The 23,608-nt window shown below is 38.5% G+C and overlaps 1 protein-coding gene across 5 annotated transcripts in view; it reads right to left on the bottom strand.

Moving 5' to 3' along the window:
• Positions 1-23,608, bottom strand: part of NELL1 (neural EGFL like 1) — a 381,897-nt gene that overhangs the window by 261,996 nt on the left and 96,293 nt on the right. For all 5 annotated transcript variants that reach the window (XM_028729018.2, XM_077929586.1, XM_077929598.1 and 2 more), the window contains exon 5: positions 4,294-4,390. In XM_028729018.2, coding sequence (XP_028584851.2) covers positions 4,294-4,390 — 97 coding nt within the window. The remainder of the gene's footprint in view (positions 1-4,293; positions 4,391-23,608) is intronic.

The raw sequence follows: 23,608 nt of genomic DNA, 5'->3' as shown, positions 1-23,608 counted from the left end.
ATTTTTATCATGCTATATGATTTATCTTTGGGGTGCCTCTTTACTCTAATTCAGTCTTTCTCAAACTTGGCTCCCCTGCTGTTGTTGGACTACAACTCCCATCATCCCTTGTTAGCATGACCAGTGGTCAGGGATGATGGGAATTGTAGCCCAACAACATCTGGGGACCTAAGTTTGAGAAACACTGCTCTAATTTCTTTGTTTTCCTACTTTAGCATGGGAGTACTGTACTACTACTCTGCAATACTCAAAAAGATATCCTATTCAAAAAAAAATCCTCCTCATCTACAAGAATCATAAGATTGTGTTGTGGAAGAGGCAAAAACAGAATGCTCATATTTCATGGAATTGTAGAGTTGGAAGGGACCCCAAGGGTCATCTAGTTGAACCCCTTGAAAAGCAGGAATCCTCCCACAGTCATCCATGGGTGGGCTCAAACCACCAACCTTCTGGTTAACAGCCAAATACACTGACTTATTTCACCAACTTCCTTCACGCTTTCCTAACTCATTTTACCATTCGTCTTCCTAAAATGCTCTGCAACATGCGGAACAATCTCACCTCCCCCTAAGTTGAACCACATTAATGTTACCTTGGCATTTGCTGGACCTGTTTTGGGGATGCAGAGCTCTATCAAATATGAGGGGTAGCTGTGAGATTTTCCTTTACAGTGTCAGATTTTTTTTCTTTTTAACAAAAAGCACTGAAAATTAAAAGGAATAAGACAGGAGGTAACCATCATATGGGGTGGGGTGTCCCCTAAGAACACAGGAGCTACACTCAGACATGAGGGGAGATGGCTTTTCCACCTGCCTTGCCCCAGCCCCAGGAGTCTTTATAAGAGACCTGCTCTCCTCCAGAGGAAGAACTGAGGGGAGAGAGACTTTTTGCAGGCAATGGCTTTTCCACCTGCCTTGCCCCACCCTCCAACCTCAGGAGCCTTTCCCAGACCATGACTTTGAGAACAGCAGAAGCAGCTGGGAAAAGAGGAGTTCAGAGATAGTTTGTAAAAATAATTTTGTAAGCTGTGTGTCCTTGTTTCTCAATTCAATCCTTTCACATGGTTTTGTACGTTTTGTGGTATTTTATGCATTGTGCTTTGCTGCTATTTTATTGGTTATAGATTAGTAATACTTGATTGCAATTGATGACCGTAAACTGTTTAAATTATTATTCGCTGATGTTTAGTTTTACTGTTTATTATTGGATTCTAATGGAATATTGGATATTGCTTCATTTGATATAAGCTGTTTATTTTAAAGTTATTGTGACTTTTGATATAGGATCTGATTGTTACTTTTAATGTTTTATGGTTTATTATTTTTACGGGTGTTGGAAGCCACCCAGTGTGGCTGGGGCAACCCAGCCAGAGAGGTGGGGCATAAATAAAAAATTGTTGTTGTTGTTAGTTTATTGGGTTAGCTTTAATGCTTACAATGCTAACACTTCTGATCCAATATCTAGTGTTCCTTTTACACTACAGTACCTGTTGCATTATGGCACTGTGGCTTTTTGATCAATATACTGCCATGTTGCACTAAATTTTAAACAGCAGGAAAGAACTGTATGCCAGGATACTGCCCCAAATTTCATCAAGTGGAATTACAGTGCAAAACTCCTGTGATTTTCCAAGCTAAGATGCTTGGAAAAGTTTTTCTGGAACATGGAAACAAGCACTAGATTTCCATAATTGATTTTTACACTGTGTGAAAGACAATATAAAATGAAGATCTTATCAGGTAAGGTTACATCAGGAAAACATAGTAGGTGTGAAAGGAAAGAGAAGATTGTGTCTCCAAGTGTGTATTAATGCTACAATTTTAGAGTTTTCCCATTAAGAACAAAAGCAGAAGATGAACTGAAAACATATTAGCGAAGTATGCTGTTACACTCCTAATAGATTTGAAACAGCTATTATCAGTATAATGCTGATAATAATATTCAGTGCTTTTTAGACACAATTGCTAGCACAATTCCTCTGCAGATACAATAGAAAAATACAATTCTTTTTTTAACATTCTTATTTCCCTGCAGATCTCTGTTTACACTGAGAAAAAAAGGGGTTTGTATATGCTAAAACACTGAAACAAATTGCTTTCAAAAGAAAAAAAGGGTCCTGCTGAGTATGTAAATATAAGGACAAGGGATATGTGTGCTTATAAACTATCAAAATCATAGGCTTTTGCATTGGGTAACAACAAGAATAAAGTGTAAAGCTTATAAAACTCACAAGCAAGCTTTAAAATACAGCCAATTATGTAGTTTTGCCCTACAGACAGTTAGTAAAATATTCAGGCATCCATAGAGCAAAGAAAGGCACATGTCGACTTACATTATGATCAATAAAAACTGGCAGCTCATTATCATATCATTAGCTATCCTGCTGTTTCCAAAGCGTTAATGTGTAGAAATATTAATTTATAAATGCATAATATCCCTCAGTTCTTAGACTCTGGCTGTCTGTTATCAAAAAAGAATTAAAGATGGGCAAAACCAATATAACTATTACTACTCCCCCTGTTCCTTTTTTGCTATATACCCATAAACATATGTTTACCATCTGCAGAATTATGGGAAGCAGCTGAGGTTAAAAAACCAACAGCTGTAGAATAAAATAATGCCATCAATTTCACTTCACGGTGACAGCTCAGCTGTTAGATGGAGAAATAAAGTCCAGGTAAGAAGGCATTTCTCCACCTTAATTTAAATGGGGAGTGGGGGGACAAAAGAGATACAAAAATTATCTGCATTATATTAAAAGCTGCTGCAGTAGTCTTACCCATTGCAACCTCCCTTGCACCCCATACCAGTTGGGTAATGTGGGTGGGGGGTCTTCACACATACAGCTGGATGAGAAAGGCATTGGCATCTGCTTCAAACTGCAATGCTGGTGGCACATTTGCTGGTGCCTGGGAGTGGGAGCCATAGATGCATGAGTGCCAGAATTCATTATTAGCCAGTGGGCTCAACAAGCCAAACAGTGCACAAGTTTGCAGGAGCATTAGCAGGAGAAAATAGGAGGATGGTGAGAGAGGCTTCCTAATGTTTTGTTTTACATATTACCCTCTGTTCTTTGGTCCACTGCATGGGAGGGTAAAGGCTCCAGCAGAGTTCAGCCAGGATCAGACTTTAGGAAAGCTTCCTGTATCCACAGAAGGCTACAAGTCCCACTCCCATCCCAAAAACACCTACTTATCTCTTATTTGTTAGAAGAGTACATTGAGATTGACGTTAATGCCCTCCTAGTTCTGTTGGAAGCTGCAGAAAAGGAAGGGGGAATTTAGAGAGTAGGGGAGCAAAGAAACTGAGGATGTTTTTGATTTTGCAACTTGTCTTTCTGTTGTAGAGAAGATTTTGGCCAAGCCTAGGTTAGCAACAGAACCAACACCAGTTGAGAAGACCAGCTAGGATGACCAATGCTATGGGATAGGGTAGTAAACCCCAAAGTTTTGGATCCCATGCAGAGAACTAGACAGCACAATTCTGGACTTCACTCCCCAAAGTTTTGGACTGAATGTCAGTTCCAGTACAGTAGTTCACTGCCCATGAGCCAGAGCAAGCATGTATTTCCTCCTATGCCATGTTCAGCTGAGTAGGCCATGAAGCTATCCACCAGATGCACTAGAATAAACCTGATATGGGAAATAATTCAGTTCCCTTGTTGACTCGTCCATTTGTGGCTTCAGCCAAGCTGGTAAGAGATCATCTCCTTCTAGCCAGGAAGGATTTTTTTGGGAAAGGGCCATACGTTTACATATTTTGATTGTTTCAGGAGTTAAGAGACTAAAGATAAGGAAAAACTGAATGAGAAGAATAAGCAGAAGGTCAGGAATTAGCAAGTGGGATGAAAGGTTATCAGGTCTGCCCACACATATGAGAATAGTAAGTAGTTCAGGTGCAGCCGTGTGAACTCCAGCCCAAACCCAATATATAGAAAGCAAGGCAGCGTGGTACATAACCTATACATCTTTTTATGACAACAATACAGCTCTGATTACAGAGAGCATATGATGTATCATTATTTGACTCCATGCTCTGACATAAATATTCACATTTATTATTCCCTTTAAGTTGATCCAAAACAAGTTACAAAGGAAAAGTTGCACAGAATGAGTGTAAACTGAATTCATGTGTTCAGAAATTTTCACTCCATGTAGCTCATCCACATGCATGTTGAACTATGAAATGGCAGTGTTGCTATGAAAACACCAATGATCGGATGTTGTAAAAGGCAAAGGATGAATGTATCACCATATTGCTGTTATCTCATTTGGTTCCATTTTTCAGGCTTACCTTAAAGAAGCCATGTTTCCTGTTACGTTGTCCAAGCCACAGATTGCTTCCTGGAGTCAAATTTGTTTCTGGAGGGTCTATAACACGTTCATAAATCCTATGAAGTAAAGTGCTACTATTAGCCAAATTCTTTTTGATTAGAATTTTAACAAAAATTAAAAATTAAAACTCATTAACTACACACAGTGAGACTTATACAAGCTGCTATCTAAGGCTCAACATAACAACATATATCACATTTTTAAATTTTCAACTGAAAAAAGAGAAAACTAGAGTTTTCAGATATAGATAAAATAAAGCATCACGGCATGAGAATTACAGATACTGTACATGCAAGTAAGCAGAGATAGCCCATAACCAATGCATTCATTTACAAGGAAACTGGGCCATAACAACTATTACAATATATTTAATAATATTTTTTTAAAAAAATTATACCCTGCCCATCTGGCTGGGTTGCCCCAGCCACTGTGGCAGGCTTCCAACACATCATCATTATCATCAAGAAACATCAAACATTAATAGTAACAATCAGATCCCATATAAAAAGTTACAATAACTTTAAAATAAACAACTTATATCAAATAAAGCAATATTCAATAATCCTTTAGAATCCAATAGTAAACAGTAAAATTAAACATCAGCAAATAATAATTAAAAAGTTTACACTTATCAATTACAGTAAAGAATTACTAATCTATAATCAATCAAATGCATATATATTTAATATATTCATAGCAATTGTAGAAAGCTATAAAGAGTGGTTGTTAGAGAAAGGATAATGATTGTCATACACAATACTTGACAAAGTAGGTTTTTCTGAACATTTCAAAACACCAAGAGTAGGGAAGAGTGGTTATTATATTTGCAGTTGGAGGAACTTCGAATATAGTGACTTGAATCTTTAATCTCAAACCATGGCTTCTGCTAGCATCATACAATATGATTTGGCCTTCCAAATGTACACAAGCATCCATAATCTGGCAATGCTTGTCTACCTGTCTTACATCTATTCAACATTCAGTTTTTTAATTTCATAAATTTACACACAACTCCAAAGTTCAGCAGCCTTTTGAGGTGGAGCAAAAGCCACAGATGTGTTTTTCCAATGGTTTATAAATTTAGCAGATGAACAGCAATCCACAGTGAACACAACTTTAATTCATAGTTTGGCAGCTTTGCAAGCTCCAGTTTGTAAATTGTCATAGTCTCAGACATTAAAGAAAAAATGCCTTGGCTTTACAAACCAGGGGTTACCATACCATCTGAAAGATTTAAAATCATGGGGGTAGGAAGCATGTGTATATGAATTCAACAGTGTTTGGTTTAGTTTATGGTTGCCATTTTGTTGTTAATGGTGTTAATATTGTTTTATAGATGATGTTGTAGTACTTCATGAATTGTATCATATGGCTTTTGTTGTAATTGTGCTGTTTAGCTTATTGTTAGTTGTTTTGTTAATAGTGTTTTATAAACTGTAATTGTTTTGCTGATGTGTTGTTAATTATTCTATATAATTTATGTTGTATTTGTGATGTTCTATTATGTTATTGTTTGTAATCTGCTTTGCTATTCATTTGAATGAAAAGTGGCATAAAAATAAAACAATCAATCAAATCAAATCACCAAGGTCATTTGAGACTCCAGTGACAAGACTGGATCCAGGAGCATCCCCAAGCTATGGACCTCTTCCTTCCAGGGGAGTGCAATACCATCCAGAACAGGCTATTTTCCCTACATTCCCCTATATTCCACTACAAATCTCATGACAGTTACCTGTGGCTTCATATAGTTGTTAAATAGCATGGGGATAACTCTGCAGGACACTACAAGACAATTGCCATGGTGCAAACAACAGCACCCCATAACTACATTCTGGAAACGGTCCTGGACATAGGATCAGAACCACTGAAGTAGTAGTAGTAGTAGTAGTAGTAGTAGTAGTAGTAGTAGTAGAAGTAATGTACCACCATTCATTCGAAGTAATGTACCACCATTCATTCGAAGATCACAGATACCATGGTCAACAGTATTGAAAGGTACAAAGAGATCAAGGAGAATGAACAGAATCACTCCCCCCCCCCCACACGTTTCCCCCAACAAATGTCATCAACCAGGGTAAACAAGGAAGTTTTATGCCACGATGGGGTCTGAAACCAACCTGGATCCTCCAAGTGTGCCTCAAGTTTTACCACCACCACCCACTCAAGCACCTGGCCCAAAAAGGAATAACTGCCTCTCAGCAATACTTGTTTAATGCTTCTCGGTCCATGTAGGTGTTCTTAAGGGGGGGATGCCACACCATCTCCTTCAAAATGGATGGTATTTCCCCCTCCTCCAGTGAAACTAATCACATCCTGGACTTACCCAGTCAACCCCCATGGGTAGCTCTAAGAAGTCAAGATGGGCAAGTGTCAAGAGGGTAGGTGGTTGGTGACACTTCTTCAAGCAACCTCTCCACATCCTCAGGCCATAATCCAGTACAGATGGATCAGACAGTGCTCAGGATACCTCCCTTGAACTTGATCCAACTGTAGCAGATTCCAACTTTGTCCGAATCTGAGCAATATTGTCCTTAAATTGTTACAGGAGGTCAGCAAGGGTATTGAAGCAATGCTCTTAGATAACAAAAACCCATTTACCATTCAGTAAAGCTCTGCCAGACATCAGCATTTTTCACTGATAATGTGTACATGTATAAGAAATTGATGAAAGGCACTGCAATCATATTTTTAAATTAACATGAGATACAGTCTCCAAAACAAACTGTGAGCCAACACAATCCATTTCAGCTTTATGAATTTACACTCAAACTAGCTTTCCAACCTGCTCAAGCCTGGCCTTACTAAATGTAATCACTGGGTTTGTGTTGTAGCTTGCTATTTGTCTGGAAACACATATATTTCAAGAAACATAAATTACCTATAATTTTTATGAAACCTTAAAAAGAAAATCAACACATAGCTGTGACAAGCCAAGTATACAGCAGTATATAGTCTTCCAAACTGATATTGACCAGGGCAAATAAAAGCAGATACAGTAACGTATGGTATAATTTTTTTAAAATCATTTAAACTTTTGGCTTAGGAGCATTCAATGAACTCAAGAGTGTAATTCATATAATTATGGGGAGTAACAGCTTACCTGCATTGTAATTACAATCAATTCTAATTCAATTCTCAGAATACTGAGGCAAAAAGCATATTCAAAGTTGGAATCATTAATACTGCAGTAATTTTCTTTTCTTTTGCTAGATAATACCCTTTCATAGGTCCCCTTAAACTAATTTACCTCTTTGAGCAATAAAACAATTTTCCATTCTCCAAGCATATATTTTGGAGATCACTGACACTGTGGAAGTATTATTTATTATCTCTATCAACATTTTAAAGAACACCTCCACTCTTCATCATCAAATTCAAAATTAAACCTCTACTCAAATACAGTTTTAGGAAACTAGGGCTCTCATCTTCTATGCATTTACCTAGGGGTAAGTTCCTTCAAATACAACAATTCGCAAAACCTTTGACATACTCATTAAGAAAGCAAATCACTGAATAATACTCTCACATTAGAGATTTTTCTTTACCTATATAGTATTAGTAGAAAGTATGTAGCCTTTTAAAAACATTGGTGATTATTCAATGAGGAATTCCATCTTTTGTTAACCACTAAAAGCCCCAAAGCTTAAAACAAAGGAATGTACCGCTATCCACAACACTCCTTACAAGGGAGTATTGGATTTTTATTTATTTGACCGAGTAGGGCTCTGAAGGGACTGCACAATATCTGTCTTCAATGACACAAAAGAATGAATTTTTCAATGTAAAAGCACACAAATCGACATGTATTATACTGCAGCTCAATACTACAATATAAGGAAGACAAATGAGATACAGGCCCAAATGGTTTGTTTCAGGCTTTGGTGGGAATTTAACGAAGAACTGTCCTTTATGGAAGAAGGTTGTAGCAACCCCTCTTTCCTGGCATATTTTGAGAATACTGCATTCATTAGATGGCAAAGATGGCAAAGTAAATGGCAAAGGACTCTCTTCATTTTTCTTCAATTGTTATCCTGGTCTAATTACACTTGTGAAGCCTCTATTTACCTTCTCCTTCAGTCATCCATTCCGATTAAATACAGAGGGCTTACTGTGCCTTTTTTTCCATATAAGTGGTTTTTAGGATGCTTGCATGTCTGCCCCCACACCACACATTACTAGAGTGCATGTTCTGATATTAAAAAGTTCTCTGTCATTAATCCATTTTGACTAGTCAGTTTCTAGTCAGATATTTTGCTGATTGTAACAGGGTTCCTGATTCAGTATGTTGACTTGCTAATAATAAAATAGCCTACTGAAAACAACAGAATGTCTTCACACTCCATAAATGGGATATGTACAAGTTACACAATAAAAAGTATGTACTCATGTGCATCAAAAAGTAATGTACGACTGAATAACCATCCATTGGTTGGTTGGTTGGTTGGTTGACAAAAGGTATATTCCACTTTGTTGTAATCAAATCTCTATGTGATTTACAAGAAATATTAAAATTATCAACAAAACCAGTTTAAAACAAAATAATTAAACTTAACAGTAAAAGAGATTAAAACACATCAACAATATTTTTGATCTGGATTGGAGAGAGGGCATTTAAATGGTGCTTAGAAGGTCCTCCCCACTTACACAATCTTCACTTGTGCATGTGAACGTAAACTCAAATAAGTGGGGAGTCACCTGTAATTGTAGCAGCACTTTTCCCAGTTGTTACAGTCAAAGGTTTTCTTGCAGACAATCGCCTAGTTCAATTCCATAAAATGTCATACTTCAGCAGGCGAGCTCATCTTTTGTGTTGAAGAGAACCCAAATTCAAACTCTATGATATCTTTTCTCTCTGTGTGTATCCTTTTTTAAAAAAGGATAATAGGTAAAAAAAGTTGGGGGAAATCTCTGCCGGGATCTGTCAGGGCTGGGAAAGATTTTTGCAGTGGTCTGTCTACTTCAATATAAAGAAGCTTCATAAGTAATATTTGTCCATACAAATTCATATACAGAAGTAGTTGGAACTGACCATGTGCAAAAATTATTTGTGGATTTTAAAAACTGCCATATCAAAATATAATTGATCTTCAAGTTTTACATGTGCACACACAGAGACATTCAGTGTGTAAAAAAGAAAGAAAAGAAGTTCCAGAAGTTAACATTTCCAGAATCCCTTGACTTTTTATGCAAATATTACTTTGTGAGAGATTAAAACTTTGGTCCAGAAGTAACAGATTGTGAGCCAGTGTGGTGTAGTGGTTAAGAGCGGTAGTCACATAATCTGGGGAACCGGGTTTGCGTCTCCGCTCCTCCACATGCAGCTGCTGGGTGACCTTGGGCCAGTCACACTTCTTTGAAGTCTCTCAGCCCCACTCACCTCACAGAGTGTTTGTTGTGGGGGAGGAAGGGAAAGGAGATTGTTAGCCGCTTTGAGACTCCTGAAGGGGAGTGAAAGGCGGGATATCAAATCCAAACTCTTCTTCTTCTTCTTCACTCAAGTTGTTTGAGTTAGCAGTTAATGGATGCAATCCTTATTTGCATAGAAACTCTTCCAAACTGTGACAGTATATGGCAGTATTTCTTCTGCCACATATATATAATTAATGTAAGGTGGGGGTTCACAATGAGGTATATTTTTTCTGTATGGTATATTGTATTATTATTCCATATTATACATGTGCTGATTGTGGAACCTGGACTAAACAGCAAGAACACAGAGTTAGAGGTTTGACAAGTATCTCTTCCCATTCTCACTCCCATAAACTGGTCCCCTACACTCCAAACAGTGGTCACTTGTCTCAGATGGGATAATCACCATGATTATGGCACACACTTCTCATGCATAGCAGATTATCTGCTCTGACAAGTCTAATAGCATCTGTCAGGAAAAGATCCTGGCTTTTGATTTATCCACTTATGGACAGGACTAGAAGTATACAAATAACAACTAGAAAAATAACAAACAGATTACAACAGAGATTCATGCACCACAGAGATTATTATAGAATGCCAGCTTCAATATGGTTATAATCCTAATAAAAAGTTTCTCATGAAAAACTTTCAAAACTACTGACCAGTCAGGTTAACATTGGTACCAGGAAAGGTCCTAGAACAGATAATTAAACAGCTGGTCAGCGAACACTTAGAAAAGGATTATGTGATTATTAAAACCCAGCATGTTTTCTCAAAAACAAGTCATGGCAAACGAATCTCATTTCTTCTTTTGATGGTGTTGCAAGCTTGGTGGATCAGCTGAATGCTGTAGGCAAAGTGTATATTGATTTCAGTAAGACTTTTGACAAAGTCTGCCATGATATTCTTGCAGAGAAGCTGGTAAAATGTGATCTGGATGAGGCAACTGTTATGTGGATTTGTAGCTGTCTGGCTGACCAAATCCAAAGAGTGCTGCAGGGCTCTGTCCTGGGCCCATTGTTGTTAAACATCTTTATAAACAACTTGAATGAAGGATTTGAGGGGATGCTCATCAGATTTGCAGATGACACCAAACTGGGAGGGGTAGGTAATGCCACAGAAGACAGACTCAGGATTCAAAATGACCATGACAGATTTGAGCACTGGGCCAAAACTAACAAAATGACTTTCAATAGAGACAAATGTAAAGTTGGGCACTTAGGCAGGAATAACCAGCTGCACAAATATAAAAGGTTATATGATCATCTGTCATTTGTGCTTTAGTTGTGCTTAGCATTGCAGAGGCTAAGACTAGTTTACTCTCAGGGTCCCTTCCAACTCTACAATTCCATGATTCTGCGTATGAATGAAATCCTGAAGAATGCCTTCCAAAACAGAGGCTAAAAATATAGTAACGTTGCTTGAATCTGAAAAAATGGCTCAAAGAAATATTAACTCCTTTGGGTTGTAATTCTCCCCTATTCAGTTCTAAGGATGTGGTTTTAATTGCGTTACTGACCATTTTAGCAGACTTTATGGGAAGAATAGCAGAAGATGACAGATAGTGCCTGAGATTTACTTTAAGAAAGGGAATGCATCCAATAAAGCAAAAGAGAGTCCCAAAGACATGAAAATAGCAGGGGGAAAGGCGTAAGATAAGAAAAACAAAAAAGCCAGAAACCAACTGGCCAACAATTAATGGTCCCCTTTTGTTTGCCGGCTGCTAGTTTCTGTACTCGTAATTTAAACTATTGTTTCAAGAAGGGGGGGGGGGGAGCAGCAAAAATAAAATAAAAAAGCAGCCCTGAAATATATAGTGAACATGACAAACTATCAAGAAACAGGAGCTAAAAGTTTATTTTCCCAGAAAGAGCAGTGCTTGACAGGCCTGTGTAGAACTTGTCTAAGGCCCAGGGCAGAAGTCGTTAGAATAAAATTATAAACAAAAAAGCAGTCAATCCCTGCTCCCCGCCCCCCCCCCCCAGCCAGCCAGCTTAGCCCTCTGAGGCCCAGGGCAAATGTACCCGGCTGCCTCGTCTTGGCACAGGCCTGGTCCTTGATATCTCATTGCCACAAATGGGCATTTTGTTACATGTTACAGATAGAAAAGAAGTCTATCTGTAAAGTGCTGCCCAACCGGGGTGGGCATTTTACATTATACCAAAGCATGGGCAAAGAGGGTTGGGTATTGGGTACAGACTTCAGTGGGTTTGTGTTCATATCACTTTAAAACCACAGTTAGGCTTAACTACTGTTTAAAGGTAAAGGTGAGGCATGTTTGTGCAGGTGGTCTGCTCCTCACTTACTCCAGATGTGCTCCTGTTGTAGCTAAGGCATGGTTTTGCTTAGTGTTACATCCAAACATAGGTTCAAGGTTTGCTCCTCTCCAAACAAACCATGAGCTGTAATTTAGGTTTATGGTTTCTTTGCAGGATTATTTATTTATTTATTTATTTATTTATTTATTTATTTATTTAGCTCATGTATTAGACCAGGCATGGCCAAACTTGTCCCTCCAGCTGTTTTGGGACTACAACTCCCATCATCCCTAGCTAACAGGACCAGTGTTCAGGGATAATGGGAATTGTAGTCCCAAAACAGCTGGAGGGCCAAGTTTGGCCATGCCTGTTAATTAGACTAATGCCTAGTCTAAATGTGATAATGTGTTACACTGTAATAGTGCACTGCCTTGTTGCTACATAGTTTCCAGCAGCAGGCAAAACTGGAGAACAAGAACGATATACTGTACGTATAATACGAAGTTGAAAGACCAATTTCCCCCCCCATAACCAGAATCTGAAAAACAAGATTTACTCCACACATCTTATTTTGCACCACTGGTTCTGCATCTTTGCTATGATGGTTCCATAAATTATTTCTAACCATCATGCATGACTACTCCAGCCCTTATATAGATGAAATTTATTTATCAATAACAGAAACATACAACTAAAGAAAACACATACAGGAAACAAAACAGGATTAATGTCCATAATATATATGACAAGCAAAGAGGTTTGGACCATATTCCATCTACATATTCCAAGTACATGCGCCAAATACGCAAGAACTGTATCTGATTTGGCCAAGCCTCTAGAAACCTGTACATTCATCACACCTCTACAGTCTGTACAAAGTTCTAATAATAAGTCATGTCTGCCTTTCCCCTATAGCAGGCAGCCGTAATTTAATGTTTATTTTTATTTATTCATCACATTACATAAAATTTTCTGGGTTGCATACAATTAAAAAAACAAAGACCACTGTGGTATTAAGGTGGTATATCAATACAGCCTTGAAAGTTTAGGCAAGGTTTTGCTAAGCTCTGCTACCCAAAGCCCTTCTTAATCGGAGAGGTTAAGGCTCAGTGCATAATAACTGTCCAATTCAAGCTAACCTCCCTAAAAGTTAAAAAAAAAAAAAATGGAAACTTTTGCTTGTAGTATATGATCTTGTCCCTAAGTTATGGGCAAGCAAATCAGTATAAAGCAGGAGGAAGCAAAGCAGAAGGGAAAGTGACAGTAAACCTCATGGATAGGATATTGTTTCCAGGTACAATTAGCAGAACTTTAGGAAGGAGGTGATCAGGGTACAACCTGAACTTCCAGCATTATAAACACCCATGCTCTGATTCTAGATTCATTTACAGTGGTGCCTCGCAAGACGAAATTAATCCGTTCCGCGAGTCTCTTCGTCTTGCGGTTTTTTTCGTCTTGCGAAGCACGGCTATTAGCGGCTTAGTGGCTATTAGCGGCTTAGTGGCTATTAACGGCTTAGCGGCTATTAACAGCTTAGCGGCTATTAACGGCTTAGCGGCTATTAAGGGCTTAGCGGCTATTAGCGGCTTAGCGGCTATTAACGGCTTAGCGGCTATTAGCGGCTTAGCGGCTATTAACGGCTTAGCGGCTTTAAGAAAAAGGAAACAAACTCGCAAGAACTCGCAAGACGTTTCGTCTTGCGAAGCAAGCCCATAGGGAAATTCGTCTTGCGGAACGACTCAAAAAACGGAAAACCCTTTCGTCTAGCGAGTTTTTCATCTTGCGATGCATTCGTCTTGCGGGGCACCACTTTATTGCAATGCTCTATGCATTTAAAACAAAAATACAAATATTTCAGAGCCCCTGTGCTAAGACTATTAGCTTGCTGCTTCTTTCAACCACTTGTTTTATCTTGATTCCATATAAAATGTATTAATACCCGGCATGATTGCTTTTTTTTTTTTTTAATGGTGTTTACAGACTGTGCTGGCTTTTTTAGAAGAAAAAGACCTCACTTCAATTTTATTTTAGCTGAATTATTCATTCGGCTTCCTATCTCTTGAAAAAGAAGGCATCTAGTTGGTAAAAAGAAAAATCCTTTTTTTCACATGTCCAGCTCTTGTCATACTGCAGGAGTTCCCAATCATCTAACAAGAAGAAAGCTATTTAGATAAACATTTCAGATCTTGAAGGAAATGTTTTCTTATTGAATTTGGAGAGCACAATAGTGCCTGACAACTATTTAATCAAGAAGTTATTGTTTGGCTCAGAGGGAGAAAGAAAGGGATGAAAAATAATACCAGGCCTAATTTTTAAAATGTTGAACCAAGTGCTTGTTCACATTTAAAGCTTTTTTAAAACAAAAAACACAAATCTCAGCTATAACAACAATAGCAATAGCAGCATATTTTTGGTAAAATGGTGAGCACAGTTGGCTCTCTCTCTCTCTTACACACAGACACACACACACAGAGAGAGAGAGAGAGAGAGAGAGAGAAACAGAGAGATTAGCAGAACCTTTTTTTAAAAAAAAACAACCAAAACGTAAAGATTCTCAGTTAAACAACTGATCAGAGTTGAAAGTTGAATAAGTGCTAAATAGTCCAGAATTGCTTTCTTTTTTAAATTAAAAAATGTTTTTAATGAATTACCTGTGCTTCTGGAAAATACATTGTAAACCACAGAAAACTGTCCATACTCAGAGTAGTATAAATAATGATAATGAAAAAACAAAACAAAAAACAAAGGACCTTCTTCATCATGCCCTGCATGTAAATATTCCAAAGTCATCGGGGCTTCTATTTTTGAATATAATCTGAGCTACACTGCCTTCTTAGTCTATTGCAGCATGATAATTACATTCTTATACACGATACTTTGTTTTTAAAGAAATCTTTGTGCTATAATGTACTTAAATTCAGGCTGAAGTTCTGTTAGAAAAAAGCAAATAGTATACGTGTTTCATCCATATAATGGCTATACTCCAATGACTCACTTAGTATGCTTGTCAAGCATGTATTTTTTGCCAAGACTCAGTGAGATAAAAGGCAAATGATGTGGTCCGGGGGAGACATAGGTTAGGTCCAAAAGCATAGCCAGAGCCAGGCAATGGTAGTGTTTGGGGGCATACAGATAAAAATAAAAGGGAAAAGAGACATGAGATATGGTGTCCTGAGCCCACCCAGTCAAGGAAAGCAGATAGTTAATTTTTTATTGACAAGAGCATGCACTTACAGCAGCTCCTAAGGATACACATGTGCACACACGCTTCTCGTGTCTAGGCAGTTATTCCCAGGTCTGTGCGCTATGAAGCAGTTGTAGTAATAGGGGTACCACACCCCCCACCAGCTTATATACCCTCCTCTAATAGGGTGTGCACATGTAATCTGAGGCTTCTCCTACATGGAAGTTGTCGCTGCTCTTCCCTCTTTAAGCCCTTCTTGGCTAGGAGACAGCAGGACAGGGAATGGTGGGGATTTAGCTGATTCCCCCTTCACCTGGGCAGCCTCTTCCTCTACTTCTGATGCATCCTGTGTCCACCCCTCAGGCCCTGACTAATTCAACCTGTCCTCCTTCTCCTTCCATGGCTCCTGCCTTGTGAGGGACACCAAATCCCAAAAATCACTGGTCTATTCTCCTGGATCAGCCCCTGACTGCCTTACCTCCACCACACACTCGTGAAAGCCCTGCCAGGTCCCTGACATCTGGTCCAAAATAAGACAGGTAGTCAATTTCTAGAGGCAATAGAGGTGAAGCAGACAGGGTTGAGTTTTACAGACATCAGAGCCAGGCTAGGACAGTTATTACCGGTACATAAGACCAGAGTGCCCCTATTGGTTTTCCTGATTTCTCTGGGCTGATCAAGTCTCATGCTTATTAGACTTGAACTCCAGAGCAGCAAAATTCAGGTCATCAGTTTCCTCTATCTTCAAACTGTCCCAATGGCATAAAGAGTGACAAGCTTCCCTCCCCCCCCCCATACCTTCAGTTGGGGTGGGTGGGAGAAAGACCTGCATTTCCAGATATTTTGAACCATACATCACTCCCCTCTCCCTAAACTGTGGTGCTAACTCAATGAGACAAAGTTCAGCAAAGTTCCAACCCTGGTTTATTTGAAGACACAAAAACAGCATATTGCACATAGCAAATTGAGCAGCACTTCCCAAAAAGCTCTTCCCCGCGGTAATCAGTATACTCCCTGAAGCTTGAAATTTGATTAACCATGAAATTTGTTTCATCGTAAAATTCACAAATTAGTGAAGAGCTCATGATACAACTTTTAATATGGATTTCCGTGAAACTGTTATTTCTATCCTATTTGAAACTGTTTTTATCCACCTAATTCTATGCAATATTTCAGCATCCTTCTCCATTTGTTACGGCAACTTAACAGAAACTTAACCTGTGCTTGTTTCTAGCAGTGTGATGAGGATAGAACTACTTCACATTTTTTTTACTGATTTTTAATTTCAAGTAACAAAACACACCCATACAAGGAATACATACAGTAGTTTAGTGTTGCAGAGAGAAGAGAGAGAAATAGTGGCTGATGGTTGTAGTTTTAGATACTTCAAGAAAAGCAATCAAAGGAATGTTTTTCTCCATAACGTTCTATGAGTCAATGAAGGGTGAAAACCATGCTTATTGTCTTAACAAAGGCAATACAGTGGTACCTTGGTAGTCAAACGGCTTGGCTCCCAAACAAATCAGCTCCTGAATGCCGCAAACCCAGAAATGAGTGTTCTGGCTTACAAACTTTTTCCAGAAGCCGAACATCTGATGCAGCTTCCGCTTGAGTGCAGGAAGCTCCTGCAGCAATAAGAAGCTGCGTCTTGGTTTTCGAACCGTTTCAGGGTCGAATGAACTCCTGGAACAGATTAAATTTGAGGACCAAGGTACTACTGTAAAAGAATATCATGTTGTATAAAAGGTGTTAGTCTTTTCTCTCTCAGATTGATATTCCTTTTGTGAAATGGTTACTTTTTCCATAAGCACTATGCCCAATACTTGCGAAATCCAGGCTTCAAAAAGATTTGCATTTAAAGTTTTTTGCAATCCCAAATCTAGCTGCGGTTAATAAATGGAGGGTGTTTGCTGGTTGTGTTCTTAATGTGAGAATTTAAATAAGATAGTAGGGCTAATTTTGGGTTTAGTCAGAGCAATTGTCCCTATCATTTGATTGTTTGAACATCTTATTCCCAAAAGAGAATAATTTCTTGGCAAAACCACCACTAGAGAGTCAGGTAAATTGCATTCCCATCAGCAACGTTTTGATGTTATTTGTTGTTGTTGTTGTTGTTGTTGTTTATTTGTATACCCGCAGGTCTCAGGGCAGTTACAACATAAAATCACAATACAAAAACACAAAATACAAAATACATATATAGTTGGGATACATTTCCCCTTCCCAGTGGTCATTCAAAATGCTGGAGTCCTTATATTTGGGCTTGTTTAGAAAGTGTATAATCTGGTATATCTCTAACCAATCATGTGGTATATCTCCCAATATAATATTTATTTCTGGAGCTGTCTTGAGTTTATATAATCCCATTGTTTCCCACCTAGCAAATGAGCCTGATTTGGCTGCTGTGCAAAAGGAAGAGTGTTGAGTTATTGGGACTAAAGGGGAATCAAAAGGTCAAAGTTTCCATCTCCATTCCTTCCATATGGTCAAATCTGATTTTAGAAAGGGGTTAATAATGTCTTCTAGTGTCTTGTTGTACACTTTCTAATAAGGGGGTGGGCACATAAAGCATTGACCGCTATTGTCCTCCACTTTTAACCATGGGACCTGGTCTAAGCCTTGTAAAACCAAAAGGATATTGGGTAAGTTAGCTGAGTCTTTATACCATTTTAGGTTAGGTATCACTATACCTCCTTTTTTCTTGACCCTATAAAGGGTTTTATGAGGTAGCCAAGGTCTCTTGCAGAGATTCTGGTAGATGTTTATCGTTGAATTTTCTATTATGATGTTTTCCAGTGTCCTGAACTTTTGAAATACTGTAAGTCGTTTTTAATGAAGAGGGAGCTAAAGCGAATGATAATGGGGACTGAACTCACCATTTTTATTTTTAGTTTAGTTTAGGACAGAGTGCTCTGTGTATCCTTTCAATGGGGCCTCCTTGCCATCTGGAAGTATTTCCTTTATCTAGGACAAAAAGGCCTCACATACTGATGTTTCCAAAGCCCTCTGTAGCCCCTTGAAGGCACAGATTCTGACAGCACCCCTGATCCTGTACATCCTTGAGCTAGATGTCAGATTGAGATCTCTCTCTCTCTCTCTCTCCATCATCTATCTATCATCCATCTATCATCTATCTATCCTTTCTATCTAATCATAGTTCTGTTGCAGTTATGTACTTTTTATGTTGTAAGCTGCCTTGAGCATCGTTTGAACTGTTGAGATGCAGCATACAAATAAAACTGATATGTAGCTATGGGAAAGTCCATCCCCATGGTGCCATTCTTGCTTGAAGACCTGTCTGCCACCTAGGAAGAGGTGCTTCATGAAGGTTACAGACTGTCTTACCCCAAGACCATTATTAAGATAATTTTAGAAGTAACAAACAAGACCCTCAGAATTACCTTCTACTTTTAAAGATGTAGGCTTAAGAACCGCATCCAACTAAAATCCATGCAAGGTGAGTGTCCTATTATTCATATATGAGACATATTCGCAAATTGTGAATATAGATTTAAATCGAGGCCCTCATTAGACAGAAAGATTCAGCCACTGCCTGACGCAAACATATCACTTTAAAGCTGTTATTGATCATGATGAAACTAAACCACCCATTTTCCCCTCTGGTATTGGACTATATGACCTCCCGTGTCAATGAATCCTAACCCCAGGCTATATATAATTTCAAACATCTTTCCCTCCTGCCCTCCCTCAATCAGTTCTAATTTTTAGACTGCAAACCTTAACAACTTACCAGGATGTCCTATTGAACTATATGGGTTTTAGTTTTTAAGTGGACGTGTAAAAGGACTGCACTGTTAAAACAGCGAAATGTATCCTGAAATCTATTTGCATTTTTCTCAAATCATATTTTGTGTTTATTGCTTCTCTGTTTCTGGGACATCAAAGAAACACAAAGGGGAATCTGTAATATGAATTTCCTTGAAGGAAATAATCATTTTAGTGCTTTGCTATCGGTTTGCTAAAACCCCAGCATCAACCATTAAAAAGCATCCTGTGTTTTGAGAATTCATTACCACTTTAGTCTAACATCTAAATTTATGCTGTTACAGTGTAAAAGCCAAATACATAATATTTGAGGGTGGGATAATGCATCTACTTCCACACTTTAGTAAGTGACTGAATTGCTCGTGTGAGCCTTGCTAGGTTTGATTCAAAATTATTCTTTCTGTCATTATGCATCCTTTCTTCCTCTGCCACATTAGCAGCATACTAATAAGATGAATACAAAACGTCACAAGTAAAGCATAATGCAATATTATCTCTGTTCCGTCGAAGGCATAAACCTGTCCATCAGTATCTTTTCTGCTCCACACTGAAAAGCTTTGCAACATCCTGCATCTTAAACTACAGCCGTCGGGTCTCTATCAAGAGGAAACTACAGGCACTGTCTGTCAGCACTGAACAAAGAAAGCTGCCTTACACCAAATCTGACCAATGGTCCATCTAGCACAGTATTGTATACACTGACAGGAAGTGGCTCTCCAGGCTCTCAGACAGCTGTCTTTCTCAGCTGTACCTGGACAGGCTGAGGATAGAACCTGTGATCTTGTGCATGCAAAGCATGTGCTCTACAACTGAGCTTCTGAGCATGCAGTAAGCAAAGCACAAGTCCCCCTCTAATAAATTGGATTAAATGTCAGAGTGGATCCATAGGAGCCTCGGTCGGAATCACAGAATTGTAGAGTTGGAAAGGACCACAAGGGTCATCTAGTCCAAACCCCTGCAATGCAGGAATCTTTTGCCCAATGTGGGGCTTGAACTCATGACCCTGATATTAAGAGTCTCGTGCTCTACTGACTGAGGTAACGAGGAGATTGCAGTCCAGAATCTCAGTCTGTACAAGTAGGACAGAATGCAGGAAACTAGAAAGAAGGCTCCCATATCATGAACATAAGTCCCAGCACCATTCTACACAATTACATTACTGAGGTGTGCATATTAAAGGTAAAGGGACCCCTGACCATTAGGTCTAGTCGTGGCCGACTCTGGGGTTGTGGTGCTCATCTCGCTTTACTGGCCGAGGGAGCCGGCGTACAGCTTCCAGGTCATGTGGCCAGCATGACTAAGCCACTTCTGACGAACCAGAGCAGCGCACGGAAACACCATTTACCTTCCCGCCGGAGCGGTACCTATTTATCTACTTGCACTTTGACGTGCTTTTGAACTGCTAGGTTAGCAGGAGCAGGGACCGAGGAACGGGAGCTCACCCTGTCGCGGGGATTCGAACTGTCGACCTTCTGATCGGCAAGTCCTAGGCTCTGTGGTTTAACCCACAGCGCCACCCGCATCCCTGGTGTGCATATTAGATTTCTGGAATTCAAGAAAAGGCTTTTCCTCATGTTTAAAATCCCCTACTTGTAGTGAACAGCTTCAGCATAGCCTCCCACCCCCCTATTCTGCCACCCTGAAATACTCATACTCATTTCCAATATACTGGGAGCTTTTTTTATGTGAGGGTTAGGGTTAGGATGCTACATTTCAGTCGATCAAGTATTTATTTATTAATTAAATTTCTATACTGCCCTTCATCTGAGGATCACAGGGTGGTTTGCAGTATAAAAACACAAAAATAACTTAACACAACAACAAAGACACCAATAACCCATACACCCAAAGTAGATATGCATTGGATGTCAAATGTTTATCATTATTTACCATCTGAGGGAGTACCCTGCAACTAAGCACAAGCTTTAGAAAGCTTAGCAAGGAGAAATCTACAACAGGCAAACATTTGGCAGTTTGCTCAAATGTATCAAATTCATTGTGCTTGCTCATCTCGAAATCTATCATCTTAACTGCCTAGAACAATTCATTCCATTACACAATGCTGCAAATGTATCACGCAGGGAGCCAACAATCACCACGACAATAGAGGCAACCATTATGATATCTCAGTCTTGTAAATCAGTTGACTGCAATATACAACTCTCCATTCACACACAGAATGCCTGTTACAAAACAAGGAATATAGTCACACACAGCATGTAAGCCATATCCTAGCCTTCTTTCAACCACTGAGCTTCATAATCAAGCTACATCAAGGCATGACTTGTTTACTGCATCACTGTTATTCTGGAAAAATACAACGGTTACAAAACATATTAACAAACAATGGCACATATTTCACATAGTCAAGGACCTAACCTAAATAGCATTAATCCAAGCAGCACCCAAATGGCAAAACTACTGTAAGTCTTAAGTACCACTTCTTTCCTTCTGGTGTGGTTAGGTGCTAAGTATTTATAAAATTGCAATGTCCGAGTGTCTACAGTACCTTTGCAAGCAAGGAGGATGGGGACAACCTGGCCACACCCTCCTGACCACATTGGCAATGCCCTTGTGACCTCCTAGTGGCCCTTTCAGGTGTCATGGGCACCAGCTGCCTCTGGCTAGGGGCCTCAAAAGATGGAAGTGGGTCTTCTGAATATATCAAGATGACTGAGAGATTTCACATATAGCCAGGGCTAATATAGACACTTTGGGTGTTTCAGAGCAGGTGAACAATACTATGATACATAATACTATGAAACAGCAAGGGACTTCTTAATGGATTTCAATTACGTTTTTCTATAAGTTATATATCTTCAAATGCTATGCAAGTTCCTATATATATTTTCCCCTTTTAAACAATATTTTACTACCAGAAACGTGGAAGGAAGCTTATATAACTTTTATTCCTAAACAAGATTCCGATTTGTCCCAAGTTAAAAATTATAGGCCTATTTCGCTTTTAAACAATGATTATAAACTATTTGCAAGTATACTAGCAAATAGAATGAAAAAGGTTTTAAAAGAATACATAAGGATCAAGCAGAGTTTCTTCCAGGCAGACAGATGAAAGATAACATAAGAAACATAATCAATATAATTGAATATCTGACTGCCAGGAGTGATAAACAACGAATGTTAATATTTGTGGATGCGGAAAAGGCTTTTGATAATATTTCATGGGAATTTATGTTAAAGAATCTAGAAATGATGGACATGGGACAAATGTTTTTAAATAGTATTAAGGCAATATATACGGAGCAAAGAGCAAAATTAATAGTTAACAATGTGACAACTAAAAATATTGCAATAACAAAAGGTACAAGACAGGGGTGTCCTCTTTCACCGTTGTTATTCATCGTGGTGCTGGAGGTTTTACTTAAGACGATAAGAAATAATGAACAAATAAAAGGTGTGTCAGTGGGATGTAAGGAATATAAAGTCAAGGCTTTTGCCAATGACTTGGTTATTACTGTGGAGGATCCCATAAATTCAGTGATAGAAGTGTTGAAAGAGATAGATCAGTTGGTCAAGTGGCAGGATTCAAACTGAATAAGAAAAAAACCAAAATAATTGTCAAAAATATGGACCAAGAAATAACGGATAAAATGCAGCAACAAGTAGAGATGGAAGTAGCTAAAAAAGTGAAATATTTAGGAATGTGGTTGACCCCCAAGAGTATTGATTTATTTTAGAATAATTATACCCTAATTTGGAACAAGATTAAAAGAGACCTTGAGGTGTGGGGAAGAATGAAACTGTCATTCTGGGGAAGAATTGCAACAATTAAGATGAATGTGCTACCGAAATTACTATTTCTGTTTCAAACAATTCCAATAATCAAAGGGGCAGCAATTTTTAAAGAATGACAAAGAGTAATTTCAAGGTATATCTGGCAGGGTAAGAAGCCAAGAATAAAGTTTAAGTTATTGACAGATGCAAAAGAAAGAGGAGGCTTCGCCCTGCCAGACTTGAAATTATATTATGAAGTGTCATGCCTCTGTTGGTTGAAGGAATGGATGAAATTAGAAAATACAGAATTGTTAGATTTGGAAGGTTTTGATAATAGATTTGGGTGGCATGCATATTTGTGGTATGACATGAAACGTGTACATAAAGGTTTTGAAAACCATGTCTCTTATAGAAGTCTGGGAGAGGTATAAAAATTTATTGGAGTCAAAAACTCCATATTGGTTATCGCCATTGGAGGCAATGAGTGTAAAGAAAATTAATATTAGGGGGGATGGGCAACATATGAGAAGTTAATTGAAAGAGAAGGAAGTAAATGGAAAATAAGATCATTTGAAGAGGTTAAAGAATATGTTAATGATTGGCTGCATTATTTTCAAATTAATGAAATGTTTAAGAAAGATATGCTACAAAGTGGTTTTGCTGATAAAGAGTCTAAATTTCAGAAAGAAATATTGAATAATGAATTCAAAAGTTTAGCAAGAATGTATAAATTATTGTTGGAATGGTATACAAAGGATGAAGAGGTGAAATCGGTTATGATTGACTGGGCCAAAGATTTTGGATATAATATACAAATAGATGATTGGTTAAAATTGTGGAAAGATGGAATAAGATTTACGGCGTGCACTGCTATAAAAGAAAATGTAATGAAGATG

This window comes from Podarcis muralis, chromosome 1, assembly GCF_964188315.1.
Source record: "Podarcis muralis chromosome 1, rPodMur119.hap1.1, whole genome shotgun sequence".
NCBI lineage: Eukaryota > Metazoa > Chordata > Lepidosauria > Squamata > Lacertidae > Podarcis > Podarcis muralis.
This window is presented reverse-complemented; position numbering and strand designations above follow the sequence as displayed.